At 31.5% G+C, this 26,867-nt stretch overlaps 2 protein-coding genes across 3 annotated transcripts; both read right to left on the reverse strand.

The window, feature by feature from the left end:
• Window positions 1-8,199: 8,199 nt before the first annotated feature.
• LOC105137085 (transcription factor UPBEAT1-like) lies at window positions 8,200-8,969 on the reverse strand. The gene has a single exon (XM_011042675.1). It carries the CDS (start codon window positions 8,904-8,906, stop codon window positions 8,496-8,498), a length of 411 nt encoding a protein of 136 aa, XP_011040977.1. The 5' UTR covers window positions 8,907-8,969; the 3' UTR covers window positions 8,200-8,495.
• An 8,108-nt stretch (window positions 8,970-17,077) lies between these two features.
• Window positions 17,078-20,886, reverse strand: LOC105137091 (stachyose synthase-like). Of its 2 annotated transcripts, XM_011042696.1 has the most exons (5): window positions 20,588-20,886; window positions 18,905-20,483; window positions 18,611-18,788; window positions 18,138-18,505; window positions 17,078-17,862 (listed from the first exon to the last, which is right to left on the reverse strand). In XM_011042696.1, the coding sequence occupies exons 2-5, from the start codon at window positions 20,384-20,386 to the stop codon at window positions 17,287-17,289; spliced, it is 2,604 nt and encodes an 867-aa protein (XP_011040998.1). In that variant the 5' UTR covers window positions 20,387-20,483; window positions 20,588-20,886; the 3' UTR covers window positions 17,078-17,286. The 2 variants fall into 2 exon arrangements, with proteins under 2 accessions (XP_011040998.1, XP_011040990.1); XM_011042688.1 differs by lacking the exon at window positions 20,588-20,886 and having other exon boundaries at window positions 18,905-20,514.
• Between the last annotated feature and the right edge of the window lie 5,981 nt (window positions 20,887-26,867).

Here is a 26,867-nt window from a genome sequence, read left to right on the forward strand (position 1 = left end):
TGGAGAATATAATGGCGAGGTTTTTACTTTTTAGAGCTTCGGGTGGATGAGCGCGTGAGAATGTGAGAAGGCAAAATGGAAGCTGTTGACCGGAAATTGTAGGTCAAGTTATGTACGGATTGAAAACAGAACCGGTCGTCAAATTGAATGCATGAGCATGAGCTTTAAATTCTACTATATTTGTGGGTGTTGTGGACCGACACGCAAACTGATCGAAGCTTTCATGCGTAGATTTGACCGGAACCAGGTCGAAATGTGAACGGGATAGAGTACAGCAACCTGTGTGATGCGTACTGCTCACTCGCGTTAGCATCTATGCATGTGAACGGGGATGAATGGATGAATCCTCCAAGCCCAAAGATCTTTCCTTTTTCCTTTTCCTTTTCCCTTTCAACAGTCTTTTTTTCTCTCTCTTTTTATTTTTTATTTTTTTTGCAAAAAACGAGAATGGATGGAGTATTTCTTTTTGTTAGCTAGTGATGTGCCTGATTGGTACTATTTTATTGGCATGCTCTAAAGAACCCACCGTCATTATTATATTTATATAAGCAGTTATATATTGAAATTATACTTTTTATTTTTAATATTAGCACTTTAAAATAATACAAAAATTCAATTTTAATTTTTCTCAAAAAAATAAAAAATTTAAACAATTAATCCGACTATACTTTTTTTTTAAAATATTTTATTTTATTTTATTTTCTATTTTAAATTAATATTTTTTTAATTGTTTTATATAATTTTAATGCGCTAATGCAAAATGATTTTAAATTAATATTTTTTAATTGTTTTATATAATTTTAATGTGCTAATGCAAAATATAATTTTTAAATAATAATAAAATATTATTTTAATAAAAAATATTTTAAAAATATAATCATAATCACATTTTTAAATACCCATAAATTACAAAAGGATTGTGGTGAACTTGGTAATATCAACTAAAACAGTCTTTTTTTTCATTCACAGTTGTTTTGATTAAGTGTGTGGCTGTTTTTTTAAAATATAAATTACATCTCATAAAAATAAAAAATACATATTTTTTATATAAGTATAGTTAAAAAATCATTAGATCTCCGAATCAAACACCCTCAAATCAGCCACTAGTGCTATGGGTGGTAAAGCACAAATTCTCACTCACTGTTTGGTCATGGGTGAATACTAAAAACTATTTAATTCTATTTATTTTTAAAATATTTAATATTTTTAAATATTAAAATTAAATTAAAAATATTTTTTAAATACAAAAATAAACAGAATTTTAACAAACTTCCTTCTGGCAAGAGTATTTGGAAGGGAATAAAAGCTCCTGCGGATGGAATTCTTTCTGTGCAGCAACAAATATTGCGTAAGAGAAACATAGCCGAAGGTCAGTATGTCAGCAGTCAAAGAAGCTGATCGATGAAACTTTATTTATTAATTATTATTTCTCTCGATAGCAATTAAAAAAAAAAAAAGAACCTAAAGTCGATCATGATAAAGAAAGAGATCGGAATCAACTCGCCAAAAGGTATGAAATGAGATAAGTTATTATTATGCAGATGGTATCCGTGGGCTGCAGGCTTCCTATCCAGAGTCGGTGATAGCGGCCGCTTCTTTATTCTCTTTGAAGTGATTTCTGCAAATCACCATACAAGAAAGATGAGAATTCTCTTTTTTGTTGAGAACTCTTTCCTGAACACGGTCAGTGGCCACCGTGTGGAAAATGTTCGGCGCGGGTGGTGGAAGGGCGGAACCCTAGCATGATTCGCGTGCAATCCCACTCACCCCTGCAGGCTTCCATTATCTGGTTCCTCGCTTTTCCTCTACCACTGTTCTTTCTTCTTCCTTGCAATTGTACTTCGATATTTGCATGAGAAGGTCACCAAGCTATCTACATGACAAACCCCCTTTTGTACTATTTTAATTGCTTGTTTATTTATGTGTTTTATAAGTTTTTTTGAAAAAAAATTATTTTTATTTTTATTTTTATTTTAAATTAAATTTTTTGTATATTTTTATATTGTTGATATAAAAATAAATTTTAAAAATAATAAAAAATAATTTAAAAATCAACCATTAAAAAAAAAAAGTTCTCATTCAATGTTTTGCCGAGTAAATTCCAAACCAGAAAATTACCATAGATCCACGAAATCTTTCTTTCTTTCTGTTTTTGTTTCTTTTTCATGGAGTCAAATTAGGCCACGATACACGGCCCGGTGTCCCTACCATCTTCCCTAGGCGGTTGGCCCTTCTTTATCGTACACGTGTTTTCTCTTTTGGGCCATTTTAAGTGGGTCCTTCAAAATCCACTGGCGCGATTCACGAGTTTAATCCAACGGTCCATCGCAATTCTTTTTCATTACACGCCAGCACGTGCCCTTATTTGTGCCGCAGAGTTTGGGTTTCATTACCGTCAAGATGAGAATCATGCGTGCATGCATACCCTTCTTTGCTTTAAAATAAAAAAGGTGTAATTATTATATACCCCATTCCTAAATTCATGCTGTGGTTTTTTCTTGAGACTGTATATAAAAAGAATATTTTATAAAAAGTTAAATGATTTATAGAACAAACTTTGTTATATTTCATTCTTTTATAAAATACGAATCTAGTCTTTTTTATGTAGCTGTTTTTTCATAAAAAGCACTTGTTATTGTGTATTTACTTGTACAGTATTTTTTAATATCTCCAGAGGTTTATTTGGAATATTTTTTTATATATTAAAACTAGATTCTTTTATAATACTTTCTTTTTAATAAATGAAATTACGTGTACCAATTAATTAATTATGTATATATATTGTTTGTGAATTTTAATTATAGAAAGATTCTTTATGGTAAAAATAACGCAGGGATATTACTATAAAAGGATCGTTAATTAAAGCTAGGAGGGGCTATTTTTCCAAAAAGCAACAAAAGTTTAGAAGAAACCACATTTACCAGTACATGAATCGGGGAAAACTGTTTCTCATGATTTCTCTGTTTTTTAATTATTTAAATGACGTATAATGTATACAGTCATTTATTAATTGTGGTTTAAAATTGTTTTTTTAATATATTAAAATTATATTTTTATTTTAAAAAATTATTTTTAATATTAACATATTAAAAAGATATACAAACATAAAAAATTAAATAAAAATATTTTTTTTAAAATAAAAAAATATTATTATTGACTAGTGAGATTTTTTAAAATAAAAAAATATTATTACTAATAACAACACTAATGTACTCTGCAAGCCTTATATATATATATATATATAAAGAGCATGTTCAACCAGACACGCACACATATCACGTGTTAGTGAACCTTAAGTTAATTAGAGGTAAACTCACCGAAAAAGATTTCAAAAAAATCAACTTGAGGAAGGAGTGTAGGGGACAGAGAAATAACAGGAGTGTTCTTGACTGGTGTTGCTTCTTGGATACGTTTTGGGGCTCAGAACGAGACAAAGAAGACGCGAAAATTTAAATATCCAATTACTTGTTTTGATGTGTAGAGTCACCATCCAAACTTTCTTTCTCTACTAGCCTCCACCCTTAGCCTCGACTGCCTTGGTTTCTGGATACAGCCCAGCAATAATCTTTGACTATGCTCACCAGTTTTTGCTGTCATCGTTACCGCTCAAGCTTATCTTCTGCCTCCTGGTCAAATCTTTGAATCTGTTACCTTTCGTTAACTTCATTGATTATTTCTCCATTTTTAAAAATTTGGGGCTATAACCTCTTTTATTTATCTCTGTGTGTGTGTGTTGTGAGAGAAGATGACTGCCCACATGGATTGGACAAAAATTGAAGTTCATCATATGATGGGGACTTTGATTGCAAATTCCACGTGAATCTCGTAATCTAACAGCCAAAGTTCAATGAATCTTCCATCTGGGTCCTTATTTTACATACCTTCTCTTAATCTTGCTGATTAATAGCGTTTCTCGTAATCATAAAGATCTTTGATTTTAATTGGTGTGTTCTCGGGTTTGATTGAGAAAAAACAATACGAAAAGCTCACAAAAAACCTGCTTCTGTCATCGCTCCAATCTTCTCAATCGCAGCAAGGGAAGCTCGAAATGCGAGCTTCTCTGATATACTATAGGGAAATTGTATGTTTCTAATTAACACCCTCATTTGTTTTATTATTATTTTGATAAATTAAATACACCCTCCACTATTGGCATTGGGCTAATAATCCATCTAGCTGCTGTTTGCCCTTGATTTTATTTATTTATTCATAGATTTTTATAGATTTATGAACCCACCTAATCCTTGCTTTAATTTAAAATGAACCAACTTGATGTAATCCCTCCCATGACAAACAAATCTCTTTATCTGTAACGGCAGGTAGAGCTTCTTGAAGTTTGTTTGACATAACTGAGCACTTTCTTTCATGTAAGCTCGTGAATGAGTAACTTTTTAGCCTTATAGTCCTTTCGTGTATCGTCGATCTTGGACTGATGAGGATTTTTCAAAACAAAGCTGGGATCAGAGCTTCACACGGGGAGGTCAAAGGAAGAACAATGGTCTAGTCTTTATCTCGGTGGTCGAATCGATTTTTTTTTTTAATTCTTGAATTCTTTTATTTTTTGTTTTAAATTAAATTTTTATATCTTTTTAATATCTTAATATAAAAAATATATTTTTAAATAAAAAATAACCAGATATTTAAACATGTACAGCAACCTGACATTATTACATATTTATTAAGAGGTCTCCGGAATTGGTCAAATATATATAAAAGGATCCAAATTTAATGCGTGTACCCATCGTCCTGATAATATAGACACCAAATCAAGGGGGTGTTTGCATAATGGAGCCCGTAGTATCTTCTTGGCTAGAAAGGGTCAAGCAACATGCATGCTCCTCTCTTACAAGGGCTCGTTTGATTTACACGCCCACCATTGCCTTCTCAGTCTCAGGAAATCCAAATCGGAATGTGGACTTCTGTTAATGCATATTAGCTCAGTGCAATGACAACCAAGGCTGCCATTTATTAAAAAAAATCCAATTATTTTATTTTATTTAAGAGTCTAGGCTTTGTAGCCTCCTTGTTTTTGTATTTTCAAAGTAGTTTTTAAAAGAAATTAAAAAAAATTTCTTTGAATTATTCTGTGTATGTTTTTAGTATTTTAATATAATGATGTAAAAAATAAAGTTTAAAAATATTATTTTAATATATTTTTAAAAATAATTATTTTCACAATATCAAACCAATTTTTAACATGCTTGTGTGGAGTTGGGTTACGAGTGGACCTACAATGGGTTGGAAATTATCTGTATATCATACCCTGACGAGGATTGATTTAACAATCCTTCACGGGTTCGAATGCCTTCTCTTCTTTATTTTACGTATCCAAGCCTTAAAATTTAAATTTGCATCGGCAAGCACCGAGGCTAGCAAAACGAAAGGAAAATCAAGACACTCAGAATGAAAGGGGCAAAAAACAAAAGAGCCCATTTTCAGTACACTTTTCCAATCTCACAAGGTGTACTAGTGCGCGATCAAAGCTAGTACATTCCAGAAAGAATGCTGACGGACGTCGGCCCATACACTGGCAATGCATTGTTCACTGGAAATGTACATGGGCCAAATGCAACCGGTCATCGGCTGCCGCCACCATTTCCGTGCTCGGTTTGCTCAAGTATTCTTTGACAAGAAGGTGCAAACCAAATTGATTTGCCATCGAACGATAGGCACACACGGTCAATTTCATCATCATCAAAACCGCACGCCTCCTGGACAAGTCCATTCCATCCCCATACCGCCTATCCTTGAAAAAACCTTGTGATTACAGCACATCGATCTTATCATCATACACGAAGGCCATCATTGAGCTTGAACCAGTACGAAACAGTATCATCACATTACATTATTATTTCATATCGCATCAGAACATGTTTGATTAGCTGCCTAATCACATATCAAAGTAGTATCACAGCTAAGGCAGAGCCATTCCATGCCCCCACTTTGATGCAATATGTAATTGGAAACTGTTGCAAGATATTGATAAAGCGTTGCTGATATCATGTGATAGCGATCTTGTTAACCATCTTCGCCACTGTGCTTGGGTTTTGGCCCGGCGAACGTCTTTTCCAGGCAGGTTGGTCTCCTGGACCCACCTGGTTTTTCTTTCACCGCTTCTTTCCATCTCCGTCGGGCTTCAAATCAAAACATCTAGCCTAAGCTAGAGCTACGTTCTAGTATTCTCCCACTAGAATTAAATGCGTAAACAGTAACCTACTAAGGCCTGGCCCCGTGTTTTGATGGAGGCAACCCAACAAATGCATTAAAAAAATATTAGCGTTGCTTTTCTTTTCTTTTTTATTGTTGTAAAATATTTGCAATAAGAACTAACAACTTGAATGGTGTATAAAATAAAATTAATCGCCAACCATTTGCATTAATAAATGAAAATAAAGTGATCTGCCATGTTTGACTGTTTGACTTTACAGGCCATTAATAAATTGGCCACCCCGTTTAAATAGCAGTTCGGTTGAAAAAACATAACGCCACCGCTGTCTTAACTCATTAGCTCAAATGCCAAAGAATAGACCGTCGAATGATTAACTCACGAAAAATAAAAATAATCAATGAGTTAAATGAAAAGACAACGACATGATATATTAACTCGTGATAGTTCGTGAAATTAATGGATGTGGTCACGAAGATTAAGATAATGAATATGATCACAAAGAGTTAAAGAGTCATTGGGTCTCAACCTTTTCTTTTCTTTTCTTATTCTCCTCATGATTAGATCCTTATTGGGTCTCAACTAACCTCAGGTTCGATTAAAAGAAGGAAATGAAATTAAAAAATAATTAATATCAACAGATATTTATCGGCTGTCATTTTTTCCATCTTCTTTGATAATGTCATCAATTATTACTAATTTGTGAAGATCGAAGATGGTGCCCTTATTAAATGCTGAGACCAGCCCAAGTCTGTCTGATGAGCCTATCAGACATGGCCCAAAAAACAAATGTGGCCTTCCTCAACCATATACTTCCAAAGTGTCCAAGACTGCGCCGCTCTTATTGTTTGGAGTTGGGCCGAATAAGTAACCCTATATGCATGCATCTAGTAATGATGTATCATTTTTTTTAAATATTTTTTTATTAAAATAATATTTTTTGAGATTTTTTAATTTTGATATTGATATATAAAAATATCTTAAAAAATTATCAATTTAATAATTTATAAAAAAGATTAATTTAAAAAACAAGATTGGATATTAGAAATGTTTCTCGACCATCATGTCAAAATTATAGTCCACCAATCATATATTTTTCTTTTAAATAAGGTGTTTGAAATCTTTGGGATTGAATTCAATTTAAAAATTAAATAAATTCTTGTGTTTGGAATTTTTTTGACAATATTGATTTGAATTTCAAATAGAGTTTAAATGGAGTTCAAATCATAAAAAATAAACAAAAATAAATCAGAAAGAAATACAAGTTCAAAAATACTCTCTTTCATTTCTTCAACAAAAAACTTATCTTTACTTTAGATTGTCCATATACACCTCCTCCTTTTACTTAATAATATGATTTTCCAGTGACTCCTCAATGAAGTGGACTTGGCACAATGAACTTAATTTAGTGTAGTTCACAGGATGTGGTCTGCTTATTCCTCTCTCCTTTGTAAGAGAGCTCATGAACAAATCAATGAAAATCAACGGATATATATTTCCTTCCTATACAATTTAGTAGTGTAGTTCACAGGATGTTTTTTTTTTTTTTTGTTATCCATGGTCTCCCACTTCACAGTGGCATGGCTTTTATTCCCAAAACATACCGAAGCAATGGCTTCTTTACATTCATTTGCATCTCAACAAACATATTGAATTTCCATGCTTGTTAATTCATATAATTATATATGGTAGATGACAGTCGTTTTCCAAAGAAATATGATGACTTTGAATTGGCAGGCGCTTATTTTTTGCATTCTTTTGGGGTCTCGGAGCTTTAACTGATCCTTGATTACAAAGGCACGAACTGTTCATATCTACCTGTACCAGGCTGGAAAGGAAGAAGAAAAATTAATCCATTTCCAACCACATCACAGTAATGCGAATTTTCTAAAGGAGATCATAGTTAATCTGGGCACTGATCGGATATTGATATTGAATAGCCTTTTAGGTGTGTGTGTGTGTGTACATACAAGTCAAGCACCGGGAGTGCATGGCGTCCGTAATTTAACATCTGATCATATAACTTTCGAGAGTGGAGAAATTGAATGCATGGTATTTGAATCATGGAGCTGTGGAAAATAACATTAGTGAATTTGATGATCAATTCACTCGTTCATCTCGCTAATTAAGCCACTTTCACACAAAGCTGCTGCGTGCTGTTAAATATTCTAGACAATCACGTCCACATATATGTAGACTTACAAAACGAAGTCCTATACGTACGTACTGCTATGAATAACATAAAGGATAGCAGATTATGAGACAAAAAGGAATTAAAATTTAAAAGAGAGAGAGAGAGATGATAGCCTTTACAAAATGAATTAGTTTACTACTCGTCCGAACCTGTTAATTCCTGAACCATTATCTGCATGACTTTCACTCTCGTTTGCAAAGACAAAATGTAATCAGCTGTCTCTCTGAAAAGCCCATCCAATCCCAAGGATTCGCCATTAGGGATGAGCTTCTTCAGGGTTCTAACTCTTCTCCCAACACCATACCCAGCCCTTCTAGGAGAACCTTCTACACGTGCCATTCTCTTCATCAAAATCCTTCTAGGTCTCTTGCCCTCGGCATGTCGTCCGTGTTTTTGTTTCCTCGGTGGGCATCTTCTCTTGGCTTGTCCTTCCATGACTTTTTCCCACAGGGTCTCGTTTGCCTTGACGTCCACCATTTCTTCTTTTCCTTGGACCTTATCCTTGAAAGAAACAAGAAGAGATTGTTCGCCTGCTGAAACTCCCATTACAGAAAAGGTCTCGAATGAATCACTAACTTGCGCAGGCCTTCCAAATTCAATTGCCGAGACAGGACGTTGTATTGCATATGCCACACTTGTGGCCACTTATATACGGTATTTAGGCGGGGGTAATAATTGGTTTGCCAAGTGAGGATAATGGAAATAAATTAAGGTAGGGCCCATGAACAAACGCAGTTTCATAGAAGGACTCCAAGGGAACGGGATCAATGAACGAGGAAGAGCCAAGTGTACCTAAGGGTGTTGCTTGTTGCTGTGGACATGTTCTCCAGCTCAATGCACATGCAACCACATGATTCTTCACCACCACCCAACTCTCTAATCTAAACCTCCATCTTTCGTAACACCCTCCCATCTCATCAAAACACCCTGGATTATTCCTCTCCCACTTTCCAAATTCAATGTATAATATATATAATTTTGAGTTTGGGGTCCTTCATATTCTTATCTCCGCCTCAAAAAACATGGCATCCTATATATATATATAAACCCTAAGGCTCATGGTGGTTAATTAGCTCATGTTTCCAAATAGGAGAGCCCTAGATTATCGAACTACAAGCATTTGCAGAGCCTGTGATTAATTAAATATTGTTAATTACTTTGTCCACACTTGTGTTAACAAATGTGGACAATTTGGATCCTAATGTTGGGATAAGGTAGATTTTCTTCTGACATTCATGAACCCCAATACTTCCCATCAAAATGATCATGTCCTGGCACGTCTGGTTCGGAGCACACCAAGACAAACTTATCCGAGACAATCTGACAGACAAAACTGCATGCATCCGCATTAGTGATGCTACGGAAGACGTTAATTCCAGGATTCTAGATGACGGAGTCTTCATCTTTAATCTCCTAGCTCGTTTATAGCATTAAGTACTTTGATTCTGGAAGGGTTCTGGTCCTGGCTGCCTTAAGAATTACATTTTATAACTGGTCATTCTTTCTTCTGCTCTTGTTGAGAGCTAGCTCAAGATCAATAGAACATGCACACACATGCGCAGTTGATAAAGCAATTGATTTTTATCTGGACATAGCTAGATCAAGCACAACATTAAGTCCAGTTACATGCATGGTTCTTAACATGTGCACCCATGGCTCGATGTGGACTTGGAGGCTATATATATGTTTTGTAATGGAATTCAATCAGTAGTGGGTTTCCACTTCCATATGTGCACTGCAAGTAACGAACAGGTAGGGAGCAATATTACGTAGCATGTTCTCTTCCTGTCATCCAGTTGTTGGTACATGTTTGCTTTGTTTGTATTGGTAGATAAACTTACAATACAAAACAAACAAATCTTGACGGCTAGGCACATGGATTTATCCATAGCTTCATAGCTTGCATTATTAGTTTATTTTTTTCTGAGACTTTGTGGACGATTATATACCATTGAATAAGTGTTATTCTTGGATTCGAAGCACCAAACACATACGTTTGAAATTAATATTTTCCTTTTCTCATTTTCTTCCTTTTCTTTTTGATCTTGAATTACCAGCTGGTTGCAAATTAAACGCGTCCCTCCCTCGTGGCTAAGTAGCTAGCATCCTTGAGGGTTTTGGGCTAGACTTTCACTTTGACAGAACTTAACTTTGTGCCTTATTGTTGGAAGCATCATCGATCCATGTTAGCTATATGAACCAGAAAATAAAAAGGGAAACCTTTGTATTCTTTTTTATCCAGCAACAAAAGTTTTAATTTTGATTACCTTTATGTTTTGATAAATTATATTTAGTACTAGGCTATTTATATTAGTGCGTGAGTCTATCATCCATGTATAGTTAACTTGGATCATGTTTGGATAAGTGACTTGATGTAATTATGTAAAAATTTGAATTTTTTTTTAGTATTTTTATATTATTTTGATATAAAGATATTAAAAATAAATTTTAAAATAAAAAATTATTTTAATATATTTTCAAGTACAAAATAATAGCTGACATAATATTAAACAATACCATCTTACTCTTTAAATCTTTATAATTCGGGTATTTGTTAAGATAAAAATATATTTTTTATAACCACATAATCATTTTTGTAATAAAAGATTTTAAGAATCATAATATTTCTTAAATATTCATGTTTATAGATTATTTAAATTTGAAAGCTTTGGATAGCCGTCTTCATTTCCATTCGAACGTGCGGTGATGAAACCCTAACTTCTTTTTAGCACATGCAAAGAAACTAATTAGACCAACTACCCACGTGCTAGGGAATGATAATCCAGGGAGAAGAAGCCCTACTAGGTGGTTGGGGGCCTCCTGGCCCATTGAACGCGCCTACGACACCACTTTTCTTGCATCTCGTGCTGGATTCACAATGTGCTGTCAATTCTTTTAGTAATAAAATGGCACCCTATTTTATTGTTATCCAATAGTTTCCCTAATTAGTTAAATTTATTAGATAGTTAACCTTAAAAACTTGAAAAATTTAAATAATAAATACAAACTCTAAGAAAAACAAAGCAAAATTCTAAATCATCAAAATGCTAAGGGATGAGAATAAAAAAATACAATAAAAAATTCAAACCAAAAGAAATAACAATTAAAAAATATAAAAATAATTTAAAATCAAATACTGATGGATAAAATTAAAAATAAAATTTAATTATAAAAATGATTGAAAATAAACAAATAACAACTAAATAAATAAAAATTAATTTTAATATCAAAATTAAATGAAACTAAATAATAATCGACAAAATTAAAGAAAAATCAATAAAAAAAATAGCAATAAGTAAGATGAACACCAGATTAAGAGCAAAAAACAAGTTAAATAACATATTTATATTTTACCAAAGGAAATCAGAAGAAAATAGTAGGGGGAATAAAAAGTTTACTGAGCTCAATTAATATGTATTGTTCACAAGCCAACACTAATAGAAAAGGAATGGGAGGGCATTTTCATTGTTGCTTTAGAAGGTGGTGTTTAGTAGTGGGGTAATGCCGCACATACCTGTCTAAAATATTAAAACTAACTTTATAGGTTTTTTAAAAAGAAAGTAATATGAGAAGATAAAAAAGGGTTTTTTTGTAAGTTCAAGAATTTTTTTCATATAAAAGTAACACCAGCTTTACATTTTGCCCTTAAAACATAAAAAAACCAAATTGCCTTATATAATACTTTGAAATATTTTTATTATTAGAATAATATAGTTATTACATTATGCATTTAAGAAGTAAAAAAATCAATCTGTCACTAATTAATTTCAAAATGTCCAGTGAATTTTTATAAAAATATCACTGTACACCCGAAACTAAAACTAAGATCAATAATTCTTTTTTGTTGAAGAGTAAAATGATAATTATACTCATGTGGTGAATGATAAATTATATCTAGATGAACAATGAATATTCTACATGGGTTTTAAGTTTTTTTTTTTATTTTTGTAATGTTCTTTTAATGGATGGATTTATTATAAACATAAATGTTAGGATATCTACACACGCACAAGTTGTGCATGAAAAACGTGTTCCGCATGTGCACGGTAATTTCTTGCATATTCGGCCATATAGATTGAAAAATATACAAAAAGTAAACTTCATTTGTTCTATAAATTCGTCATTTTTCGTTGAGCTTGTAAATGGTATTTAGTTACAATGTTCAGGTTTAAAAAATTCGTTATTTATATATTTTATCTTGAAAAATAATATAAATTATAGTGTAGATGATTATCTAATATAATATTAAATTTTTATTGATCAGATGATATAAGTTGAAATCTTACTATTTTATTTCATTTAATAAAAATTAAATTTTAAATATTGTAAATTTTAAATCAAATAATTTTTACTTGAAAATCTGTTAATTGGATTTCTTTATTTTGAGACGAGCTGCTGGGCCTTTTTGTACAGGCTGTAGCCTGTAGTTAAGTTTGTGTTGGAACAGTGGCCCGTCTGTTTACTATTCGGCTCTGCCATGCTGTGGTTTCCCTCGAACACTGTGATGTGCCATGCTTATTACATTATATTGTGATATGAAGCAACGTAATTAATTTTTTTTTATAACAAACTATGATGTTGTATTATAAGTAGTTTATTATTATTTAGTTAAAATAACCATAAATTATACAAATTCATTTTAAGATTTTTTTTAGCTATTTTAATAAAAATACCACCGCCTACATTTTAAATTTGAAATGTCACGTGAGTTCAATATAATTTTTGTACTTGTATTTATTTTAATTTAAAAGTCCTGCAAAATCAATTTATATTTATCTATCATATCATGAATAGTATACAACAAGGTAAAGTGCTTATTTTTAATATTCTTAATTATATGTATTTACCATAAAAAAATAAATGCGGGTTTGTTCTTGATAAAGGTTATAGTATTTGTTTTTGTGGGTATGAGGTTGAGAATATAATATAACTATATTTCAAATATTTGAATGGATGTCGAGGTAAGTATGCACTAATTTCTTCTTTCTACTGAAACATAGGGAATAGATCATCCTTCTATATGCTAATTTTTTATTTAATGAATGTTGAGATTATTGTTTATTTTAAAATAAAATTATATATATATATATTAATTTTATCACTTAATATTTTACTTTAATGATTTTGAATTAGTAGTTACAGTATACTATAATTTTTTTTTTTTTATGAAAACATTGCAATCTCAAATAAATTTCCTGATGTTATTTCTTTACAAATATTTATTTCTATTACTATATTACTGGATAAAAAATAATTTAAAACAAATAAATTTTTTAAACCTAGTGAAATGCATGACCTGTGTCACAGGTTTTGCAAGTCGAACCATAAAACTTGAGTTGGTTTAATATATCATCATATTAATATTTTTAAAAATATTATTTTGATTTTTTTTAATTAAGCCATGATTACACTATCTATTTGAATTGTTTTTAAACCCACAAAATCAATTAAATTATGTAAAATCAGTTCTCGTATAAAGAAAATTAAGGTAGAATATTTCAAAATTAACTTTTTATGCTTGATTTGACAATAATGACAAGTATTTTTCTTTTTTTTTTTTAAATCTCATATACAATAATGACAAGTATTTTTCTTTTTTTAAAAAGAATCTCATATTATATTTTGTTTTTAATTGAATTTCTTTCGGTTTTTTAATCAATTTTACCCCTCTTAATATTTATTAAATTTAAATTGATTTTTATTATTTATCTCATATTTAAATTTACTTTTCATGAAGTTATCACAATCTTAAAAACATTTCAACATTTGAAATATTTTGTTAAAATAGTTTCATCATTAAAAAATATATCAAAATAATTAATTTTTAAAATTTTAAAATTAATATATCAAAACTATAAGATATTAAAAATTAAAAATTTAATATTTAATATTTTTTACAAATTAAAATCATTTTAAAAAAACATCTAAAAATAAAAATAAAAGTATAAAAGTTGTGACAAACAACACCATATTGTTAACGGTCAAAACACGGGTGTTCTCACCGCACGTACCCGGACCCTTCTCATACTACATGGATGCCTGGATGTAGTTGTGAAGACATTGTACATCAGACGGTATGACGTGGCGTAACCACATTAATAGCCAAGCCCAGCTAGGGCATCACAAAAGAAGCTATGTGTACATTAACGCACTGTTCCATCATACATACATGTATCATACAAGAGGCCCACTTCGCTGAAAAGTCAATTTTTATCCCATTCCGGGCCATAATACAGAATTCATAGTGGTGAAACTTTGCTTGTAGAATATAATTTATTAATATAAAAATAGATTTTTTACAGTAAAACTTAGAATTAGCCAACTCTCTCTGCATTTTTTAAAGCATGGATTAAAAAAAATGGATCAATATAAATTTTTTAAAACAAAAAAGACCAAAAATCAGAAATTATAAAGTAGCAGGATCAAATTAAACTTTTTGTACAGGGTTTGAAGGTGACACCTGTTTTCCAATCTTTTTTGCTTGAGTCCTTAAGCTTTTAGTCATGCCTTTTTAAAAAAAACATATGAATTAAATGGATATAAATTTTTTTTAAAAAAAACTTAATCTAAAAAAAACAATTGAACAATCAAAATGAAAAAATTAATCGTAGCAATCCACGTTGAATTGTGAAAGCATGCATGCAGCATTTGGCTGCCATGTTCTTTCCTTCTAGTTTTTTTCTATAACTATTCTAAAACAAATAGGTAATATGCATGATAATTAAAAAAAATAAAAAATGAATTTTACTGTATCCCCTTGATATTATTTACTGGAATAATTTTTTTTCTTCCTCTATTTTTTTGTTCAATTTATGTGTTTTTTTTTAATTCCATTCTTTAAAATTAAGTTTATAGGTAATTAAACTTCATAACTTATTTTTTAATTTATTTTTTAAAGTTATTTTAATTTCATAACCTAGACTGGAAGTTTAACAAGTTAATTTACTTGACTCAAGTTTTTCTTCTTGTTCTAATTGATTTTTTTTTAATCTCATCTCTCAACATTGGGTTGATTGATAACTAGGATTCATGTTTATTTATGTTACTTTTTATAGGGTTATCCTTATCTTATGACTCGAGTTATGGTTTAACAAGTTTATTCGAGTTGTTTTTTTTATTTTTTTAAATTAATTTTTTTATTTTTAATTTCATCACACAACATTATATTAATTAAGGGTTGATATTTATATATATATATTTTTATAAATTACACCTCACTAGGTTATTATAATCTTATAATTTAGACCACGAGTTTGTCGATTTAGCTTGGCTGACTTGATTTTTTTACCCCTTATTTGAATTAACTTTTTTTTCTTTAAATTTCATCATTTAATATTGAGTTAATTAAAAATTAGGTTTTATAATTTTTTTTTTTATAAAATAATTTTTATTTTATGAATCGAGTCACAAATTTGATGGAATAACCTTGATTGATTCGAGTTGTTTTTTGTGTATTTTTTTTAAATTTCATATTTTAATATTAAATTTATTCAAAATTTAAGCTCTTAATTCATTTAATTTATTTTTTATTAAATAATTTTAATTTTATTATTTAAATCATGAATTTAACGGAACATGCTTTTTTCACTCATGTTAATGTTTTTTTGTTGTCTATATAATCTTCTGTTTACATTATATACAATCGATATGCTTATTTATTTTCTTATTTTCCCTGCACGAGGGAATTTGAGTTTGCGGGGTGTCCTCCCGCTAGTGGTCGTAAATCACGATTCACACATCTTACCCAAATCCTTCTGAAAATGATTTTGAGTCAAAGTACTCAACCACAGATACGAAGTCCTTAGTCTTCAATTACAGTTAGTTGGTGGTTTAGTTAGTTAACTTCGCAGTTGGTGGTCTAACCTGACTTACCTGTCACGCTACCATTAGGCCGACCAAAAAGTACTCAAATGGATAATCTCGAACAAGCAAAAGTACTCTCCCACTTTCCTTGTTTGAAGGTTCGGTTGGATTTTTCTGTGGATAATTATGAGAACCCCCATGAAGATTTCTCTGCCCTCTCCAGTTCATGTCATGGTCTGTCCGAAAGCCAGTGTTAATTGATATGAAATTTACGATCTTCCGAAGGTGATTGATGACTAATCGAATTTCTCCCATCTGTTTGTACAGTTTTAATTTGCTGTTGAACGTCGATTTCCGCCAGCTTGGACCCACATGGATCTTTGCAAACACGACAAATGGCAAGATACTAGCTCTGGGTCTAACCCAAAATAACAGGACTCTTTTCTTAGTTTTATTTTTATCTATAACTTTCTAGGTAATAAGTTGGTATTATTCTATACAAATAATTCAAATTAAGTTGAACTATACTGCATGCGCGCAGTTAAAAGAAATGATTTACTAGAATCCCAGAGACCAAACGCCCGCTTGTTCCCTTCAATTCTACATAATTTTCAAAGCAGAAGGCAATCCAAAGAGTGCTGTTACAGTGGCTCGGATTGTCAGCTACATTCTTCTGTGAAGCAACATCTGATTCATTTTTATTTTGGTGAACCTACCAATTAAAGTTTTGATTCTGTCCTATTGTATCTTTAGCTTCATGTGCACTGTAGGCTCTCCCTCTCTGTCTGGTTTTTCGAGAAGACATAAAAGGCTCTCTTTAATTCACCAGAAGCTTTTTTTTTTAATTTAATTCACAAATTTCGAGTGTGATCACATTCAGGAACAGCTGTTTTTGATTTGCTAGTCTTAAGAGCTTCAAAGATAATGGATCAAATGGACGTCGAATTAAAAGAGCAATCAAATCCAGAGCACACCTCGATAATATACATCCAATTTCAAAGTTTCATGTATCGCTGGTGTACGACTGACTTTTTGATCAACTATTAGAATCTGGTTTATTTAAGGTACTTCGTTGCCATGGCTTTCAACTTCCTTGCCATGAACAATATATGACTAAACAACTTCAAAAAAGAAAAGCAACTTTAGATATGCCACCAGCGGCTTCAGTCCAAGGGAGATTCAAGCTCAGTTTGCCATTATCCAGCCACTTGAAAGCCACCTCAGCTCCATTCAAGAAACACTTCTTTGGAGACGCGTTGGAGTACGATAAAAAATTCCCCCCACCTTTAACCTCAATCTTTACACAAGTCTCGGCTTCAGAATCAAAATACCCCAGTTCTTGAATTGTGCCACCACTATTAAACATTTTGGTCAGTCCAATAGGAGCAAATTTGATACCGGTGCCTAGCTTCTTGACGGGCACAAAGCTGAAGATCTCAAATGAAGATGGTTCGATGGTGATCTGCATTGCTTCAGATTTTGGTGATACAAGTAGTAGTTCTTCTGCCTGGTTGAGATGGATTATGTACTCTTCAGCCTCACCCATTTGAGCTGCCTCTTTCTTTTGATCCCACTCAATATCAGTAACATGAACAGAACCAGACATCAGCTTGTAGCATTCTGAGTAGCCCTTGATCCTTCTCTCTTTGGGATCCCATCCAGCTCCTTGGCAGTTGAAAGCTCCAACCACACCTCCATACTGCAAAGTCCAATAAGGCAATTTAGTTTCGTTTGACTTCAAAATATTTCCCACATTAAACAATTTGACAAAAACTGTATCAAGAAAATTTTGGCAGGTATAACAACAACTACTGTTTCCCTAAAATAAAAAATTGACAAATTTAGTTGCTCAATGCCCTGCGCTACACGTTAAATAACGAAACATGTTAGATAGGAAACAGAATAGAAAGCTGCTATATCCAAAACATAAAATATCTTTTTTATCTAGTCCTTTCAGACAAAATAAATGAATACCTTGTTGAAGTTCCAAATCTTGAGAATTGTTTTCTTGTCAAATAGAGGGTTCCTGAAGAGGCAATCCCTAGTGGGTAGGGCAAAGTGCTGGCACCTGGGAATGGTACCATCAGGGTACACAAGTTTCTTGAGGAGATCAAAATCATGACCACCGACGGAGTCACTCACGTATACAGGTCCACCACAAATAGCTCTTGACCCAGCATGAAACTTGGCACACAGATGGTCGGATTGGAACATATCCCAATCAGGTTGTATAATCTGACCCATCCACATGCTGTTGTAGGCACAATGGATCATATGGACCCCTTGTAACCAATAAACTCCCATGGGATCCCCATTTGGATCCTGGAACCAGAAATCGTCACCTGTAGCAAAAACGTGTCAGATCTAAGCTGCATGGTAAAAAAACTACTTCCTAGCAAAGAAACGTATAAAACAATAAAGGAGACCATTTGGTTAGATTTTCTTACCTACTCTTCCCATGGATATCTGCTTTGTTCCAAGGAAGAAGAAATCATTGCATTGTTCCATGCTAGAGATGAGTCCAGATCCTTTGAAATTCTCTGCCAGGGAATCTGACAGGCCCCTGTAATAAGACTTTGCAAGCTCAACACGGCCTCCATATTCTTCAGACACATACTCAAGAGTCTGCATTAGACAATTTAGATTTAGATGCACGATAATCAAGGAACTCCAATATTGAATATCCAAATATTTATAAATAAAAAGGAATATGGAAAATAGATATATAAAGAAAGTCTCACATGAATGACATCTACTTTCACTCCTGTAATGCCAACACTGGCAAGGTAGGAGTGCATAGAATCATAGAAATCTCCTGCTTGGTCAGGCTGAACAAGACCAATACCGCCTTCAGTGATCTTAACCACAGCGAGATCATTCATTGTCCCATCAAGACCAGCAGACAGTTTGCAAGGAATGATCTTTGAATTCAAATGAGTAGCACCCGGCCTCACGCCACCCCAGGCACCACAGAGAGCATGCCACACATAAATATCATCCAGCCCTTTAAACGTTGTCCTCAAATCTCTCGTGAAAGCTTTCAAGCCATAACTGTCAGCCTTGCAAGGACAACTTCCAGAGCTCCCAGTGGAAACACTCTTTTCATCTCCACAGAACATGACATCCAGCTCTTGTTTCAACTTCTGAATTTTAGATTCAAAAGCAGACAAGTCAGTAACACCAGATTCGATTGCCTTATCTCGATCCTTCTCAGCATGCTCGAGTTCAATTGCCTTTGAGATAAGCATCTTTGGTTTCTTTGGATCAAATGAAGGAGGGTGAGGACCCAGCATAGACCCTCCCTCGTACTTTCTAAACTTCTCACATTCATCGAGCCTGTGAAGCCTGGCAGTCATTTGAGTCCCACCAAGAACAAGGTTTTTAGCATCCTCGTTCGGATTCTCACCATCAAAATTGATGCTTTGCCAGCCATCATCAATGATAAGAAACCTTGGAGAGACACCACCCTCAACAAAATCATTCACACCATGCCATACACCAGCAGGCTCTACAGTTAAATAAAATGCATCCCAAGTGCACCACCCAAATTTATCAATAAGAGAAGGTGCAGCTTTCTCTTCCAAAAGCTTGAAGGTATTGAGGTGGACCCTAAGTGCACTATAAGCCTCATTCATGATATAGTAAGGATTTTCAGACACATGAACATAAGCGATAGCATCAAAAGATGATGCTGTCACCTTAGTTGAACCGCTCTCAGCACAAATCATGACATGGCCATCAGTTCCTGGATGGAGAGCAGACCTAAAACTCCCATCAATGACGGGTATGATTATGACATAAGACCTTATTTCAGGAACATTAAAGAGAACCCATTGAGTTTCCATTTGCAAATCAGAACCAGAGTTACCCACCCACATGGTAGACCACCAAGTTTTGAATCTAAAGATGGACAAAAATTCCCTACCCGTGAACTTACCAAGGGAGTTAATTAAGCGGTCTGACGGAGCCTCTTTGTGGAAACCCAGGAATCCGCCCTTGTGCGACAGAGCTTTGACACGCTGTAGCAGCGCAAGTGGAGCATCAGGGGGTTTACAGACAGAAGAAAACAAGGGAGCAAAAGTCACGTTGCTTGGAACTTCAGAAAGCAATGGAAATCCCTTGACACTAAATTTCCCATTCGACAAATCAAAGTATTTGTCTGAACTATCATCATGTTTACGAGTGCTAAGAAGTGGACTAGCGGGATCATTTGGGGGAGCCATAGCAGAGGAAAACAGAGCAAAAACGGAGAGAGCTAATAGAAGAATAAAATGTTTGGAAGAATAGCTATAGGGAGGATTTTATAGAGTTCTATACGAGCTCTTATGGAAGAAAATCGTTGAATTATTTTTTTAAAGAGAGCTAATAGAAGAATAAAATGTTTGAAAGAATAGCTAAAGGGAGGATTTTATAGAGTTCTATACGAACTCTTATGGAAGGAAATCGTTGAATTATTTTTTTTAATGAATTACAAACTGTGAAAAGCAAGTATATATCCTCTAGGATATATAAGATCTTGAGCTAAGAGTATATTTCTGCACAGAACTAGAAGGTGAAATCAACAATATACAGTTAACAAATATAGAACTTGACACAGAATTATACGTGTAAACAATCTTAGACGGACGACAGGATTTGAAGAGACTTGAGATCACATACGAAAACCAAAAACTCGAGAGCACAAAAGAAAAGGCTATTAAGCGCAAAGAGGAGAATAATAGCTTGCATGTAAACAAAGGGGAAGGCAATGCACATATTTATAGAGAAAAAAATGTGGGGTACGTGTACGCAGAATCAATAAAAGTTACTACTAGAATCAAGTAAGCTATGCTGTCCAGCGGAGAAGGCTGGGCGCGTGTACATGATGGTTGGTTACAGCAATCTTACGCACGCTCTAAACAGTGACAAAATTGAGCAACCTTTAACATGGAAAAAAACAAAAGTAGTAGTTACTTCTCGAATAGAAGTTTTCTTCAAAACCCAGAGGAGAATCAAATCTCCACTTGCAAACCATGCATGCGAACTCATTTACCGGCAATTTCTTAAAGTAGCACAGCGAGTTAAAATTAATTTTATTCCAGAGAAAATGGCTGTGTCTCTGAGGCTGACCTACAATAGTCCGGATTATGGTGGCCACTGTTTGGCGTTAGGGACCTGGAAAGTTCTCTGTGAGATCACACCTTACATTATGTTTACTAATTTGACTCGCAGGTTTCAATTCTTAAATACCGTATGGTGGACTCTGATATACACACTCGATACATGGAAAAACTTATACAACATGCACATCTTTATAAATATCTAGATATTTATAATTTATATAATTTAGATATTTATGATGAGATATTTATTTTTAAAAATATGCAAACAAATCTTTAAAAAAGCATAAAAAAGACACCAGAGGCCAGATTCAGAGCAAAAACTCGTTTTTCTGGAGGGTGACGGCGTCAGAGGGACCACCAATTTCCTGCTCCTCTCCTCCAACTCCAACCTCCTCGAGGAATTGGAGTCGCTAAACCATTATTTTTAAAACTTTATTGGGAGATTCTCGGTGATTATGTGGGGGATAATTAACCGACCTTGATTCTAGCATAAGAAATGTTTTTCTTAACATGGATAGAACTTCCTTAATCAAGTCTTTTCTTAGAACATAAGGTAAATGTTGAGCCTCTAAGGTGCTTCTGCCTTCTTCTTCTTCTTATATTAAGCCTGTAAATTGCTTTTTATTTATTTATTTATGGGAATGGTTTAAATGTAATAATTGTTGACGCAAGTGTGCTCATATTGTGACAATCAATTGATTGATTTGTTGATTATCATTTAATTAATTACCTTTGCTAACATATTATGGTAGCAGAGGGCCCAGATCCTGTAGGCGTGCCAAAGAAACACCCGAATTACTCGATCAAATATCCATATACAATGTCTTTTATTGATAGAAAAATATTATAAAAGGAACTTTATTATCTCAATCAAATAATCCCATTATTTTTTTATAAAAAAATTGGGTGTGCTGAGGGTTCTGAGCAGTGTGGTGGAAGACAACGTCCGTCCCAAATCTTCACCGCAAAATCTGAGTTCTCCGGGAAGATATTTCCCTCGTCTTTCCTTCACCCGGCTTCTTTGAAAATAACAAATTGGATAATTGAAATTAAGGCCAATTTATTCAATATTAATGGATAGAATTGAATAATCTTATGGATTCAAATTGGATCTTTCAATTGTCGATCCAGTCCGAATTCTAACAGGTTCATATTAGATTTATGTATTTATATATCTCACCATAAAAATAAAAAAATAAAAACAAAATCATTTAATCTTAATAAAAATTCATGAAAATTCACATAGTTGATAGATAACATACACTAGAAGAGGCTGAAACAAATATTTTTTTAGGTCATTTTGATTATGTGATTATTGTATTTTGAATAGATACGTGGTAAATTAGGAAATAATATAAATTAAATTTTAAATTTTTATTTATTAATTTAAATTTTTAAATTAAAATAATTTTTAAATATATTATTAGAATTGTATTAACTAAATAAACATTAGTTTGAGTTTTATAATTTTTATTTATCATTTAATTAAAATTAATTTACAGCATAAGGTGATATAAATATATGCAATCACTTGAAAGGTATAATAAAAAATAATATAAATTAAATATAAAAAAAATATCTAATAATTTAAGTTTTATGTGATTATTGTATTTTGAATAGATACGTGGTAAATTAGGAAATAATATAAATTAAATTTTAAATTTTTATTTATTAATTTAAATTTTTAAATTAAAATAATTTTTAAATATATTATTAGAATTGTATTAACTAAATAAACATTAGTTTGAGTTTTATAATTTTTATTTATCATTTAATTAAAATTAATTTACAGCATAAGGTGATATAAATATATGCAATCACTTGAAAGGTATAATAAAAAATAATATAAATTAAATATAAAAAAAATATCTAATATTTTAGGTTTAGAATGTTATTTAACATCATGCAAAGTGTTATTTATTTAAAAATATATTAAAATAATTTTTTTAAATTTTTGTTTACACTGTCAAATAAAAAGTAAAAAATTCAAAAAAAAATATTTTAAAAAACTTGCTTGCAAAAGCAAAAGCAAAAGCAAATTTATTGAGAGTATAAAGCAGGTAGCTAGCTGCTCTTTAATTCTATACCAGGAAGTCAAGTCCGCAATGGTGACCTTTCTCCTTTAGTGATTCTCAATTTAACTTTTTCTTAAAACTTGCCTTTTGGGTTGGGTACATTCATTCTCATTTGTTTTTTCTACAACATAAAAACCACCACGGCCTGGCGCTTTGAGAATATTCCTCGATAGGAACGAATGCGGAGAATTTCATGATTTTACCACTAACCACCGCACGGCACGCTTAGGCCAGGGAACCACCGTGGTGTCGAAAGTCACTGCAATAAAATTAATAAATACAAATAAAAATATTAATGGAATGTTTTTTTATGACATATTATAGTGAATTTTATTGATAAAAATATTCTTTTGATATATATTGAAAAATTTATAGCAGAAAAAAATTAAAATAAATCCAAAAAATATTTCATCGGTATTTTTTAAAAAGCTTTGAAACTATTCATTTTTTAATTATATTGTTAATTATTGTTTTTCACAGACAAAATCGCTAACAAATTAAAAAGTCGTTTATGTTATATGACGAGTTTCTAAATTTTTTAATTAAATTAAAAATTTAAATTAAATATTATAGATAAAATCACTGATACAATAATATTTGACTGTTTCTTAAAATTTTTAATTAAATTAAAAATTTAAATTAAATGTTATAAACAAAATTACCAACAGAATAATTAAAAATATTAATATTTAATTACTCATTGATAAACCTGGTAGTAAAATATCCCAATAAAAAGATAAGAATCTATCATTTCACGACAGATGATCCTCGTTTTCATCTTTACTATATGTTAAAAACATCAACATCCTTCTCTTTATTTATCTTTTTCTTCTTCTTAACTCCTTATCCTTTTCCCCGTGCTTAGGTATGTTTTTTCTTCTTTTTTTTTATCTTCTCAATTATTTTTAACTAATATGTTTTATAATTTTTTTTTTCTCTTCTCTACTTCAATCGTAACTAAATTAAGATAATTTTTTTCTTCCTTTTCTTTTCTTTTTTTTTTCATTATATTTGTTTTTTATTTTATTTTTAAATTTTTTATGTTATTAATAATTATATGAATGTTGTTGTGGGATTTTTTTTCATATGAGATAAATTTTTAGTTGATTTATTTATATAATTTTTAAATTTGTAGCAACACAAACTTTATTTTTTTCTTATGAAATTATTTTTAGTTGATTTATTTATTTGTTGTTGTTTGTTTTTTTATATTTTTTGTTGCAAATTTATTTAACTTGATTTTTTTTTCAAGCAACTCAATTCTAAGGTATTATAAATTGTTCATTTAAATTAATTTAATTAATTTATATTTTTGCTAAATAGAGTTTTTAAAAACATTTTTAAATAATCACGTATAGAACTGTATAAAGTATTTTTTTATTATATGACAAGCTTCCCAAGAAAATATATCAATGGAATGAAACAAATAAAGTTTTTTTAGCTCGTTTTTTTTATCAGTAAATTTATTAATAATAATATTTTTTATTATCGATAAAAATACTAACAAATAAAAAATTATATAAGAGAATTTTATCAATAAAGTATTCCTGTATACAATTATATTGGTAAATTAATTATCAATAAAATAAAAATTTTAATACTAATAAAAATTTTAATTGATAAATATAAAAATTCTGATAGTGCGGGAGGATGAGGTTTCCTGTTCTTGCTCGTTAGAAACCGGCTGATGTTCAAATCTCCATGCCAAAAAATAGAACTGATCGTTGAATACAATAACTCCACTAACCTAAATGGTAACATTGAGAAGTTTCCGTTCTAGTCTCTGGAGTTCTGGGTTTGTTAGTGTGTGTATATGATGTAATTCTGCTGATATTACGAGAGATATCATGGAGGATATGATTTATTGAGAGGATCTTTTCAATAAAGTTTTGTAGATTGTGATACGTGTCCCTTTTCATAATATTTTCTTTTATCTATTTCGGGAGATTTTGGATAGTACTAATAAATAATTATTCTTAAAAGTGTAAACGTGTTTGGAGGAGTTACTTTTTAAAAATAATTTTTGAGATTAATATATTAAAATAATTTAAAAATAAAAAAATTAGTTTAAAATAAAAAAAATTAATTTTTTAAAATTAATTTTAAAATACAGTACAAATAGACTCTTTGACTCGCTGCTAAAGTAACCGTGCGTATTATGTTAACATCTAGAATTTAAAATCTAAAAGTGAGTATAAGAAAAACATTCTTTATAATTAAATATTTGCGTGAATCCCCGGTAAAGAAATACAGAGATTTGATTTTGCAAATATCTCTAGATACTCATGTCGTATATAAAAAAAAACAGTCTATTTATTTATTTTATGGTATTTTTTATTATCTTCCAAGAATTTCAGGTATTTATAATGAAACGTGCCGTAATATTTTTGTATTTATTTCGTATGGATATACCAGAATCTTCGACTCGGCAGCGACGGGGAGGAGGAGAAGATAATTTTGGGAAATGGATTCTCTAGTCATGCAAGCACCGATGGGTCGGTCGTCAAGTTGTCGGCGGACCAAAGACCAGTCAAATGATAGAATAGTGATTCTTCTATAAATATTATATTTACAGGGAAGCTGATATTTTTTAAATCAAGGGCAGGAATGTTTTGTAAATATTGTAACTCTAATCTCTTTTCGACTTAACTGTTCCTTTGAAGATTGTGCGTTGGTCGGTGTCGAAAATCTATTTTAAAAATATTTTTGACATTAATGATTTAAAAATATAAATTAATTTAAAATAAAAAAATAAAAAATTACAAGTATTCTTTTTAACCGACCGAAGAAACAAAGATGTTAACACGGGGAAGAGGTTAGTCAATATTTGATTACTGTTAGAAGGTTTACAATATTTGTCTAGTCATTTTATTTTTTTATTTTAAATTAATACATGTTAACTAGGTATTCTTGGAATTTAATGATATTTTGCTAAATTAACTCATTTTTGAAGCAACGTGCTCGTTTATATTTAAACTGTGAGGAAATTAACTCATTTTTGAAGCAACGTGCTCTTTTATATTTATCCTGTGAGGAATCTTGTCGTTGTATGCAAACTAGTAATTATCAATCTCCACGAACTATTGAGCAATCAGTGGAAAAGAGTAAAAAGGAAAAAAGAAATAAAATGTTTATCATAAAAACGGGGAGTTTCTACAAAAGTATCTTTTAAATACAATACTCTTAACATTATTATCTAAAAAAATTTAAAAAAAATCACAGGTTGACAGATTGATATCTTTTGTGACTTGCAACTTTATAGATATAAATAATTAAATGTGAAGACTTTTTTTTAAAGTAATGAAAACATATGGGCCAGACAGAGGCCCGCTAAGGTTATAAAGGAGAAATTATAAAGGGGAAACTACTTGGTTCCACCGACAACCGACGGTTTTCTTACATCATCTCTTTTGATTCTTCCATCATTCTGAGTTCAAAGCTCTATCCCACACATTAAAAAAATAATAATAATAAGTTTTCTGGTGGTTTATTAGGTAGAAAAATAAAAAAGTTAAAATTGAATGTAA

This window comes from Populus euphratica, unplaced genomic scaffold (genome assembly GCF_000495115.2).
Source record: "Populus euphratica unplaced genomic scaffold, PopEup_1.0 scaffold2.1, whole genome shotgun sequence".
In the NCBI taxonomy this organism is placed as follows: domain Eukaryota; kingdom Viridiplantae; phylum Streptophyta; class Magnoliopsida; order Malpighiales; family Salicaceae; genus Populus; species Populus euphratica.